General features: G+C 38.8%; 1 protein-coding gene across 1 annotated transcript in view; it reads right to left on the reverse strand.

Annotated features, from left to right (window-relative positions):
• Positions 1-12,361, reverse strand: part of Gucy2f (guanylate cyclase 2F, retinal) — an 82,333-nt gene that overhangs the window by 40,873 nt on the left and 29,099 nt on the right. Inside the window, exons 5-6 of the mRNA XM_059251277.1 lie at positions 9,835-9,931; positions 3,063-3,194 (exon numbers count right to left, since the gene is read on the reverse strand). Coding sequence (XP_059107260.1) covers positions 3,063-3,194; positions 9,835-9,931 — 229 coding nt within the window. The remainder of the gene's footprint in view (positions 1-3,062; positions 3,195-9,834; positions 9,932-12,361) is intronic.

A 12,361-nucleotide genomic window follows, 5' to 3' on the forward strand; every position in this document is an offset into this window, starting at 1 on the left:
GGCTTTGTTACTTTAATGATCTATAGCTCCATGATGAGAGACAATGGCTGATGGAAGGGAGAGGGGTAGAGGGAGCTCAGTGTTATAGGAAGGAGGAAAAAGAAAAGGTTCTGAGCACGGTAAATGAGTGCATGGAGAAAGAAGACTCGAAAAGCAACACACAGGGAGAGACTAAGAGTTAGAAGGTGCCCAAAAAGGAAGCAGAAGATGAACTGGGGACGTCTCCTGGATTTGGGTCAGGATCACATTGCTTCCTACCTCATCTCTCCGGACCCCCAGACTATGGTTATTAGAGCAGATCATGACAAATGCCTAACAGCATCTGCTGTCACTGCTGTCCCCCACACTGGTCAGCTCACCTGGCTCTCTTTTCTATATGCAAAGAATATCTGTGGAAGGTTACACATCTGTACATGAATCAGAGTATGACTATTGTGTCGCTCAATACAATGTGTGGGACCCCCTAGATAAAAAGTCTGTCTTTGGCTATTGAGCATCTACAAGCCTATTACATGGAAATTCCAGGAATCCCAGTAACAATTCTCCCATTTGGTTGGTTGGTTGGTTGGGATTGTTTGTTTCTTTGACTTTGCACATGCGTGCAGCAGTAGTAGTAGTAATAGTAGTAGTAGCAGCAGCAGTAGTAGTACTAGTTCATGTGTGGGAAGTTCATGTGCACTTGTGTTCATGTGTGTGTGTGGTGGCCAGAGGTTGAAGTTGGATATCTTTCTCAACTGCTCTCTGCCCTATGTTTTGTGACAGGTCTCTTACTAAATCTGGAGACTGAAGACTAAACTGGCTGGCCAGAAAGCCCCAGGACTCTGCCTGTCTCCACCTCCTGAGTGGCAGGATTATAAACACACACTGTTGTACTCAGGGTTTTTTTAATGAGTTCCGGCAGATTAAACAAAGGTATTTGTGCTTCTGTGGAAAACAGTTTACTGACTGAGCCTTCTTCCCAGTAGAGGGTATCATTATGCAGCTCTAACTTGTTTAGTAACTACTATGTAGTTCAGGCTGTCCTCCTGTAACAATCCTCCTGCCCTAGTCTCCCAAGTGCTTGGATTACAAGTATGTATCACCACGCTTGGCTCTTTTTTTATTTTAAGTTTCAGAGGGCAATTTTAATTCATCCCCGGGATTAAGAACTCACTTCAATTTCTAATTTGGTAAATGAAAAGTGAAGGTTATTGATACTTGCTTCAGAATCCTGTTGGTGCATTGTGACTGTAAAGACCTAAGTTCACGCTGTTTGACATTCCAAAGCTATCCAATCACTTCTGCCTTTAGTTTTTCAGAGAGGAGATTCTTCAAAATATCAAGCTCACATTTGAAACAAATCCCCTCATTGATTAGATTAAATCACAGTAAAATCCAGAGGTTTCCTGCTTCAAATTAAGATAAAACCCTCACCCTCGGTATACAGAAAGACCATGTGTGATGCTAATTTGGTGTGTAGTCATAGACAATCCACTTGTGAAACTGGGCAATGTGTATATATGTATATATACATATATATAGAATTTATTACATATATGTATTTATGTTTATGTATTTATTTTATATATATATATATATAAACAAGAATTTATTTATCATAGTTCTAGAGGCTGGAAAGTTCAAGTTCAAGGGATAGTAGATTCAGTTGTTGAGTGAGAATTGCTGTTTATGTCCAAGATGGTGTTTTCACATCCTTTGAAGTGGAGAAATATTGTGTTGTCCCATGGTGGAAGGCAGAAGGGCAAGCAGGCCAAATGCTGTACAAAGTTTTGTTTATAAGGACTTTGCTCACATTGATTGAATCACTTTTTAAACTCTCATCTCTTTTTACTGACACATATTCATTGAACACAATGATAAGTTTCATAAAGACAAGTTCTTTCAAGAATATCCTGTACTTTAACCACATTCATGCCCTCATACCCTCCTTCTCTCCCTGCCACTAATCTCCTCCCTTCCCCCAGTCTTCTACACTCATGTCATTTACCTCTATATATGTTTATACATTTATAAAAATTCTAGGATCCATAAATGAGAGAAAACACATGATATTTGTCTGAGTCTCACTTTTTCACTTAGTATCTCAGGCTATTACAAATGTCATCATATTGGTCACTAAATTTTAACACCTAAAGTTTGGAGGTAACATGTTCAATCCCTAACAAACCCCCTGCGAATTATTTATTTGATGGAGGAGAATATTCCTGGAAAATCCATTGCAGTCAACAATCTGAATTCTTCCCTGTTTTAGACTTCCTTTGCAGTTCCTATTGAAGCTGAAGAGTGTCTGCTGCTCTCAGGAGTGTCTCCAAACACAACAAGGGAAGCACACTGGGAAAGCCTCACTTGGGAGGGACAGAAGGACTCACTTAGGAGGGACAGAAGGACTCACTTAGGAGGGACAGAAGGACGCTCTAGTTTCCCTTTACCCCCTGCTTAATGTTTTCCTGCTGAGAAGAAACAGCTCATCTCTACAAGTGATGCGAGATTTGTTCTGGTTGCCAAATTCTAATATCTAAGAACAATGGGGAGGAGGTGACCTCTTAAATCTTGAAAGACAGAAACTTCAAAGGGGTGTTTCTATTTTATAAAGCATAAAGTAACCTGTTATTCCCAAAGATAGTACAGGTGAATAAAAAGAAAATGTTTAAAGTTTCAATGTCACCAGAATGTTACAAGTGTAGGAAAACCAACTAGACTTTGAAGATTCCCTCCAAACTTTACCCTGCATATCTGTATCTCTAGACATCTCACACCAAACAAGTAACTCAGGCAGTCATTTCTTCTATTACATATAGTGTTGTGGGATGGATGCCCCATTTAACTATGTGGGTCTCAGGTCTTTTCCCCACAAACCTAATAAATGCATTGAGCTGAAGTATCAATGAGGTTTCAAGTAGGAGATCAGTTGCTGGGAAAAATCACTGTCAAAAACATCAGTCAAGCAAGCTTGTAAATGGACACAGACAGGAAGACTTGGGGGAAAACAACTGACTCTTCAATGACAGCATTGCTTTAAAAGCCAAGGAGGCTGCAGATTGAAGAACTTTTACTTATCTTACCTCGTAGATTGCTATGTTGGAGTTCTCATAAGTAGCTGGAGTTAGACTGCCTGAAGAAAAGGACAGCCTTGGGGACCTCCCACTTTGAACTTCTGAGATAATCTGGAAGCTTACACTGGCACGACTTCCTCTCTGTGAAAGAATTAGGGGAAAAAAAGGTTATAAACAACATTGTCATTATTTAAAACCAATTCATTATAACCATTCAGAACATTTTTTAGGCTATGGTTGGAAACTTACCTAAATTCTACAAACCACCAAGGAACGGTTAACATTCCCAAGTATTTTTTTCTTCCAGATAACTTGCTTTTTTAAAATTAAAATATAATTACATCATTTTCCTCCTTCGCATTCTTCCCTCCACCCCTTCCCTTGTATCCCCCCACCCCTTCCCTTGCATCTCCCCACCCCTTCCCTTGCATCCCCAATTGCTCTTTCTCAAATCCATGGCTTCTGTTCTTTAGTTGTTGTTACATATATATTTGTGGATGTGTATTCCTAAACGTATAAATACAACCTCCTCAGTCCCTATAATGTTACTTGTTTGTTTTAGACTGGGTCTCATTGTATGGTTTATAATTCATAATCCTCCTGCCTCAGCCTGTCAAGTACTGGGATTACAGGTATGCAACACACCATCCCTGGATCCCAGAGAGAATTTGAGGCAAGAAAGAATACCTGTCACTAATTTAACCTGGAATCCTCATTTTATAGACATGAAATTTAGACCCAAATGGTGAAATATTTTCCAAATATCATATAGTCAATCATTTAGTTAAGAGAAATGTGGTTATAGAGAAATTGAAACTTTTAAAAATAGAACTAGGGGATAACTTCAGTACCTCACTCCCAGTACTGGCTCCATTTTGTTCTGCTCTGCCAACTGGCATTGTTCTTTCTGAAGATGAGATTAACGACAGAAGGCCTCCCACAGAGCAATTAAGTTGACACAGAGTAAGTGGGTTATCGGCCCATGATAAGTGTGAGGCTGAAGTAGGCCAGATTCTTTATTCCTTGATTTTACTTAGACACACAGTCTGAAAGGGGGAGTTGCAAGCTTCCCAGTTGAAGGACAAAATCAAGAGAGTTCTCTACAGTCTGTATTAACCTTTACAGATAAGCTTCTATATCTTCAAATAAGCCAGTAGACTTAATTTATGTGAAGATGGATTAAACCAACAGGTACCTCAATCTTTTTTCCTATAGTTCTTAAAATGTCTTTTAAAAGAATTACAATGAGCCAGGCGGTGATGGCGCATGCCTTTAATCCCAGCACTCGGAAGGCAGAGGCAGGAGGATCTCTGTGAGTTTGAGGCCAGCCTGGGCTACAAAGTGAGTTCCAGGAAAGGCACAAAACTACACAGAGAAACCCTGTCTCGAAAAACCAATAAAAAGAATTACAATGAATAGAAATGAACAAATATCACTGTTATTATCTAGGCAAGGCCCCCAATACCACCATTTATTCATTTCTTACTAATTACTTTTATTACTAGTTGTCATAGTAGTGTTTCCATTATTTTGAAACAAAGTCTCACTCTGTAGAACAGGCTAGCCTTAATAACATAATTCTCCTGCCTCTGCCTTCATAGGACCAAGATTGCTGGCACATACCAACAGTGCTCAGCTTCTCTTCTCTCCTTTTTATAAGGAAGAAAAAGACAGCTCAAGAATACAGGGGTTAAACAAGGATTTTGGTGTTATAGTTCCCTGTCCTGCACTCTTTCTTACCATCATGCTTTCTATCAGTCTTGCTTGCCAATAAGAATTAATCCTAAGTACTTTCTAACATTTCAATTACAATGGTCCTTGATCAACTGAAAATAAAATAAAATAACTGGTTGCCTTAGCCTTGACTTAAGTTCTTTTGACACCAAAACTATGACAAAGTCTGAAGAAAAGGTTCTGAAATTTTAGCAGCTCAAGACTTAAGCGCACATGTAAAACCTGACTCTTCACATAACCCCTCCATCAATGTGCTCTCCCTCCAACAGAGCAAGGCCAGGGAGCCATATACTCCCCTTCTATTCTTTATTTTCACATCTCGGCAAGAGCACATAGATGTGTATTAAGACATAGACCTCTCTGTGAAGGGCAAGTGAGAAAGTGATAAAATCTGCCAAAATCCACATACACTTGGATTTCAGCTTCACTTTCTTCTCAAATCGTCTTTTTCTGACCTGACTTCTCCTGCCCTGCCAGTTTTTCTAGACTGAATTAATACCGTATTCTCAAAGAGTTTACACTTTCAGACATTCCTTTTGGATGGAATTCTTGGCTTGGTTTCTTGACTGATTAAACACAGCCAGCTGCAAGTTTGTGACTGCAGAGCAATTAAGCAAAATGTATGCTTCCCCTATCTGTTCCACTCAGAAGCCTTGACAGAAGCCAAATGCCAAAAAGGGACTTAGAGGCAAGAGCTACGTTCTTCTAGGGTAATGCCATTCTTTTCCACTTAGACCAAAACACTTAAACAAGCATTAACATTCCCTAAAGAGCTATTGATATTTGCTCTTTTTTCTCACTCTTACAGTAAAAAGTAGTAGTGATGTCTTTATTCTCTTCTGGTCAAAATGTATGCCTATTATTGTGTGTGCTGTCTTAAACCCTAGGCATTCTGTCTGTCTGTCAGTAGCACTGCTGTGCTTTTTATGACATTTTTCCAAGTACTGGCACACTTTTGACACACAAGTGCAGTTTATATGTTAGTATAAATGAGAAGGCATGTAGATGGATATTTATTATAGACTTTACTTGGCTATTACAAGATCTCTGTATTGAAAAGGCCAGTTTGTAGCCAGAGTTTTCCTGCCTGGCCCACAGTCAGGACAAATCTCTGTCACCCGCCAGTCCCACAGCTGCTCAGACCCAACCAAGTAAACACAGAGACTTATATTGCTTACAAACTGTATGGCCGTGCCAGGCTTCTTGCTAACTGTTCTTATATCTTAAATTAATCCATTTCTATAAATCTATACCTTGCCACGTGGCTCATGGCTTACCTGCATCTTCACATGCTGCTTGTCATGGAGGCGGCTGGCAGTGTCTCCCTCCACCTTCCTGTTCTCTCAATTCTCCTCTCTGTTAGTCCTGCCTATACTTCCTGCCAGGCCACTGGCCAGTGTTTTATTTATTGACCAATCAGAACACATACAGACCATCCCACAGCACTAATATCTTAGATAGAACATATTAAGTATTAGATTCAGGTTCTTTAGGATAAGACACCTTTTGGAATGATCTTTGTAACATGCCATTTACCTACGCTCTAGACTTCTCTGGATTTTAGTATGTGTTTCTTGCTTGATATTGTTCGCATTGGTTGTAGTTCCATCTTATCTAGGTCATTATCCCTCATTATTCCTGGACAATATTTGATAACCATTCCTTTGTATATAGTCCTGTATTAGGTTAGAACCTTCTTATTTAGACAAAAGGGAGAGATGTAGTGGGTAGCCATTCCAGCTTTGATCTGGAAGTTCCAACCCCCATTGAGGCTTGGTAACTGTCACGCCTACAAGGCAGGGCGAAGAGAGGACCCTGAAGACCCAAGATCTGGTTGCGCTGCCTCTCTTCCTGCTTGGACGGGGGATGCTAGAGGTAGACCGAGGAGAGTTCTCCAGAGAACACCGCAGGACTGAGCTGCGTCTTTCACAGAACCCACAACCTACCTATCCCTTCATTTGTAAGTTATGCCATTAAATAAATCTCCCTTTTAACTACTTGGAGTGGCCTTAATAATTTCACCAATACCAATTTAGGTCCCAAATTGAGCATAGTTATTGTTTTTGCTACTTTAGAACACAACATCCATACAGCTGTCAAGAACTGTCAGGCTGACATGGGTAATGCCAAATTAATAAGGGTTTTGGAAATAAACTGTATGCTTTGACCAAAACTTTAGTACATTTATCTCTATTTTCACAATGACTTTTATGACTGATCACATTTCTAGATAAAAAAAAAATTTAACCACAAGACTGAATTATTTTATCTTAGTATCAAGTCACAAATTGGGATTGCTTCACAGCTTTCGTGTCAGGGTCTGCACTTTCTCCTGCTTCAGTTGAGGAATTTCATACAAAGAATACTGAGTCTGAGTTTGAAAAACCCAGACAGATCCACCACCATGACTGCTAGTGTCCTCTGGTGGTTTCAGAAACGAAAATGAATTTTTGTGGCATGAGAGTAGTGTAGAAATTTCAGCCAAAGTGATAGGTCTGCCTTTCATCAGCACATTTCTAGGAATGAGATATTCACCTTCCAGAGCCATCGGAGGATTTAAACTAGAGGATTCTAAATGGGAAATGAATCAGCTAGCTCATTCGTTCATTTGATCAACCATACAGGACGTTATTACATAACTCCATTCTTCATACAGCCAACTAATTACATGTAATTTTTAATGTCATTTTTAAGCAGCTGACCAGTTTGCCACTGAGGTAACCAGTTCTTAAATCTGGTGTAGTAAAATGACAGCAGTAAACGGCACATGGAAGCAATATGACTGGTGTCTTTGTATCTTCTCTCGACATCTTGCCACCCCACAGTACATGCAAAGATCAGTGTCATTATTGCAGCCAAATAAACTAGCATAAGGAAACACACCAGCTCCCTTGACAAAAATCCCATACCCCCACCCCTACCCCGCATGCTCGCTTTCCATGCTTCTGTTTATGCTGTTTCCTCTGCCCACAATATCTATCTCTCAGGGCCAGGAAGACAGGATGGAAACTGAATAAAACCATAGAAAACATGTCTTTCACAAAAAAATGTAACTACTCACTACTGAATTTTGGCCGACTGTCAACAGTTAAAAAATATATTGACGATAATTATACAACTTTATAGAGTACAGTATGATACTGTTCGTAGATACATACATTGTATATTTCTCGAATGAGGATACTTAAGTTGCCTGTCATCTCAAACATTTATCATTTCCTTGTGATGAGAACATTCAAACCCCTATATTCTAATTATTTTGGAGTGTATCACACAACAATGCTGGCTTGCAATCACCCTTTTGTGATAAATACCAACACTTACAACCCAACTTTTACAAAAGCTCATAAATCCAGATTTTTTTATGTGTAATTTCAAACCTTGCTACTAATTTCTCCTGGGAGGGTCAAAGCAAAGTGATTGATAAGCAGTCTGCCATCTAGGACATAGACAAATTCTACCTTCCCTTCTTTTAAGCCTCAGCTTTGGATGCGGATCTCTGAAAAGGCTCCTTCCACTAATCTGACTTCTCTGAAGTCCTATTCGATTTCCAGCTCATTTGTTCAATTTGGCATTTATTGATTTCCTTGCATGACTTCATTGTCTTCAACTTGACTAGAATGCTCCAGAAAGTAAGGACTACATGTAATCTCAGAAAATGTGTCCCAGAGACAGTAGCAGGTCCTTATGAAGATCACCTATTATAACACAAATGTAAGCAGGACTCTTGTGAAACTCTTTAATGAGTTGAATCATTGTTTTCCAAACTTTTATTTACAACTGTGAACAGGTTGTGTGTTAGAGGCTAATGTAAAGTTTACCTAAAAGGGGTTATATGAAGTCCAAGCTAAACTATTGCCCAGAGTAGACTATGTTCACTTTCAGAACACAGTGCTAAATCTGCATTGTCTAACTGAAATAACATGAACTATATATGTAATTTTACTTAATAATTAATATTCAAACATATGTCATGATATAAAATTAATTAATTGATATATGTACATAATACATAATAAACAAATCTGAGTAATTAACATTTAGATATCCTTAAATATATATATATAATTTCCTTTTTTATTTTTTCTTTTTATTCTCTCATACAATACTCATTTCTTTTTTTAATTTATTTTAATTTTATGAATTTGTCTGTGTGTACATATACGCATGCTACATGCTTGTAGGTGCCTGTGGAGCACTGAAGAGTGTGTTGGATCCCCTGGAGCTAGAGTTACAGGGAGACTGCTGGACATGGGTGCTTGAAAATAAATTCAGGCCCTCTGCAAGACCAATGCAGCTTTTAAGTGCTGAGCCGTATTTCTACTCCCCTATATTATTTCTTTATGTCAGTAACCAGTGGCCTCCTCTTTTTCTTTTCTTTTTTTTTCTTTTTTGTATATTATGCAGTAAGTTTAAATTACAGTCACTCAAGTGTTCTATAGAACACTAGAATTTATTCCTCCTGTCTAACTGTAATGTGGTACCAGTTATCTAATCTCTAGTTCCCTGCTTTCTACCCTTCCTACCCTCTGGGGATCACTCATCCATTCTCCTACTTCTACATATGAGCAGGATCATGTGATAGTGCCTTCCCAGATCTGACTTATTTCCTTTAGCATCACGTCCTCTAGTTCAATCCATGTTGCTGCAAACAACAGATTTTGTTCTTTTGTGGCTGAAGATACTCCATGACACATATGTAACTATGTGTGTTCTAACAGTCACAGTAAAACATAAATTAAAATAGATAAAATAATTTAATAATATGCTTTCTTTAACCCATATATCTAAAATAGTTTTTATTTATAATCATTTTTTTACAAATTTTTGTGAGATATTTTATAGGTTTTTATACGAAGTATTCTAAATGCAGTGTGCATTTTACTCTTGTGTTTTTGGTTGTGAGCCTAGCCTTTTAATGGCTAAGCCATCTCTCCAGTCCATGCATTTTCATAATTGAAACTAACTAAATGACATGTATTCAATGGTAACTTGTAGCTTCTGGTTATGATATTGGGCAATATAACCAAGAAAAGGGGCTACTTACCTTACTGCCAAAGTGAGGATTAATAAATGTCACATCTTCCAAAGTCAGTAGAATTCTGTTGGGTCCTTTAATCAACTGGATTTTATTTATACGTCGCCTGAAACAAATATGAAATAAAATAGGGGACTGGATGTTTTTGCAAACTCTGAGGGGATCTGCTTTACCATAATATCTGCAGCAAAGGGAAGCAGCAACTTACTGTTGTATAGGGAGAGTATCTCAGACTAATAAAATAGTGACCTTTCATCAGGAGCACATTCAAAACACCTCTGAATAATTTTAAGGAACTCTGCATAGTTCTTACACTATGCACCCTAATAATCTCAAGGTCAAAAGTCATTGATCTCCGGTTTATACACAAAAACACATTAAGGAAACAAAGCAAAATAACACAAATTGGGTGAGATTCCCTAGCCTTAGGCAGAGCTGGAATTGGAATCCTTGGTCTCTGGCTGCAGGCCCAGATTTCTGCCCATAAGACCACTTGTCTTGAAAAGTTGCATCCATGCGTTGCCAAAGCAACAGATTGAAAAGTGGAAAAATTCAGTCAGTTGTTTGCTTCGTCTACAGGATTCCAAACAAGTGGGCTGACTCGGGTTTTTCTGTTTTGTTTTGCTTTCCCTGTTACCAAATTAGTCTCTTGTCTGAGTAATACATAGACACAGTTTAAACATGACTCTCTCCAAACATGCCCATTAATTTGCAGTCCATGTAATTATTTTATGCAAATCAATTAGTAGACACATAAGAGTGTACAATGTCTACCTCACACAGTCAGATGGGTGTACCAAACAGTTTAGGATCAAGACAGAACATTAGTCTGTGCAACGCTCTCTCTCTCTCTCTCTCTCTCTCTCTCTCTCTCTCTCTCTCTCTCTCTCTCTCTCCCTCTCTCTGCTAGAAGCTAAATTCTGATTTTGTTTTTTTCCATAATTCAATAATGCAATGCGTTCACTGCAAGAGTCAGGGTGAGAAAAACAACCACTGAATGCTTTGTCAAGCTGGCCTAAAGAGATTTCTATAACATAGCTTTAAGTACCAGCAGCCCAGTCAATTGTTCTCCGTGACTTCGCTGCTTTGGAAACAAACAAACAATTAATGTGCTCCTAATTGTCTGCCAACAACTATGTCCCTTATCACAGTGGGAGCTGCTGCCCTGCAGAGGAAATTAAAAGAGCCCTGTAGTGACTTCTTGGGTAGAGCACATGAATCTTTTGGCAAAGTAAAACATCACTTCCTAACTTATCTGTTTCTTATGTGTAGAAAAATGTCTTAAAGCAGGCACACCTGTAAAAATAATTGTGCTTCAAAATACAATCTAGTAGAAAGTAAATTGGATTCCCAGTCTGGGGTGGTGGTGGTGCTGGTACAGATTTTGTCATTAATTAGCCAGGTGCAGGAGACCTTGGATAAATAATTTAACCTCTTCATGCCTCAGTGTCTCCTATTGAGTTGGATAATAGTCCTTACATTACCCGCTTTAGAGAGTTGTTTGGAAAATCAAATGGGATAATGTATGTGTAAGTGCTCTGAAAAGCATGAAGCACCAGGAAAGAAGCACGGCTCATTATTATTATTATCATCATTAGTATTACAAAGCTCGGGAGAGCTTCACAGAAAGGCAATGCAATCCGGTTCAGAGGAGCAGGGAGTTCAAAGAATCCTTTGTTTTTGTGTGGTTGGGTTCTTTGCACGTCTTTCTTTCTGGGAAAAAAAAAAAACTTAAACAATCAAAACACACAGAAAAGGAAGGAACAGAGAGTCACTCTCCTGAAAGTAATCATCTATTACAGAAATTCATCAGCCGCTCAGTTCTTCTGATTGCAGCCGTGGTGGGCAGAGAGAGGGAGGAAGGCAATGAAGAGGGGTACCTTTTATGCTTTGTTAGCTGAGGAACCAAGGACCAAGAGACTCTGGGAAATGATGTGCCTTGTTCTCATCTCTGAGTTTTCTGTGACCACTTGAAGTACCAATTGTCTCAAACTCATTTACCTCTCCAATCATTTTCCTCTCTAATCATGTCCCTCTCCAATCATTTTCCCCTCCAGTCTTCTTTACCCTTCAGCTCACAGCTCCAAACAACCCCCCACCCCACATACACACACACACACACACACACACACACACACACACACACACACACACACACCCTTGTGGGTCCTCTTTTTTTTTTCCCAGAGTACCAGTCCATTCAGTTTAAAAGACCAGCAAGAATTATAATTTGGGAATGTTGATTAGTAATATAAGCAGCTGACTGGGTAGAAAGAGCCTATGACTCCTAAAATCTCGAGGGTGGGGGTTATTGTCTGTCATTTGTTTTTTTCTGAGTATCTAAGGATACTAATTATATATTAAATTATTTGGCAACATGTAAAGGATATTAAATTTCTGTTCTTAGCACTGACATGTCCCAGCCACAGAAGTTAGAAGAAAAATTTACTTTGAACAGATGTCATTATCAAGTGTGTCTCAACAATTCATAACCTACCTGCTCTTTTGTGTGTGCTGATCAAGTTTTTAACTAGAT

The sequence above is a fragment of the Peromyscus eremicus genome, chromosome X (assembly GCF_949786415.1).
Source record: "Peromyscus eremicus chromosome X, PerEre_H2_v1, whole genome shotgun sequence".
Classification (NCBI taxonomy): Eukaryota; Metazoa; Chordata; class Mammalia; order Rodentia; family Cricetidae; genus Peromyscus; species Peromyscus eremicus.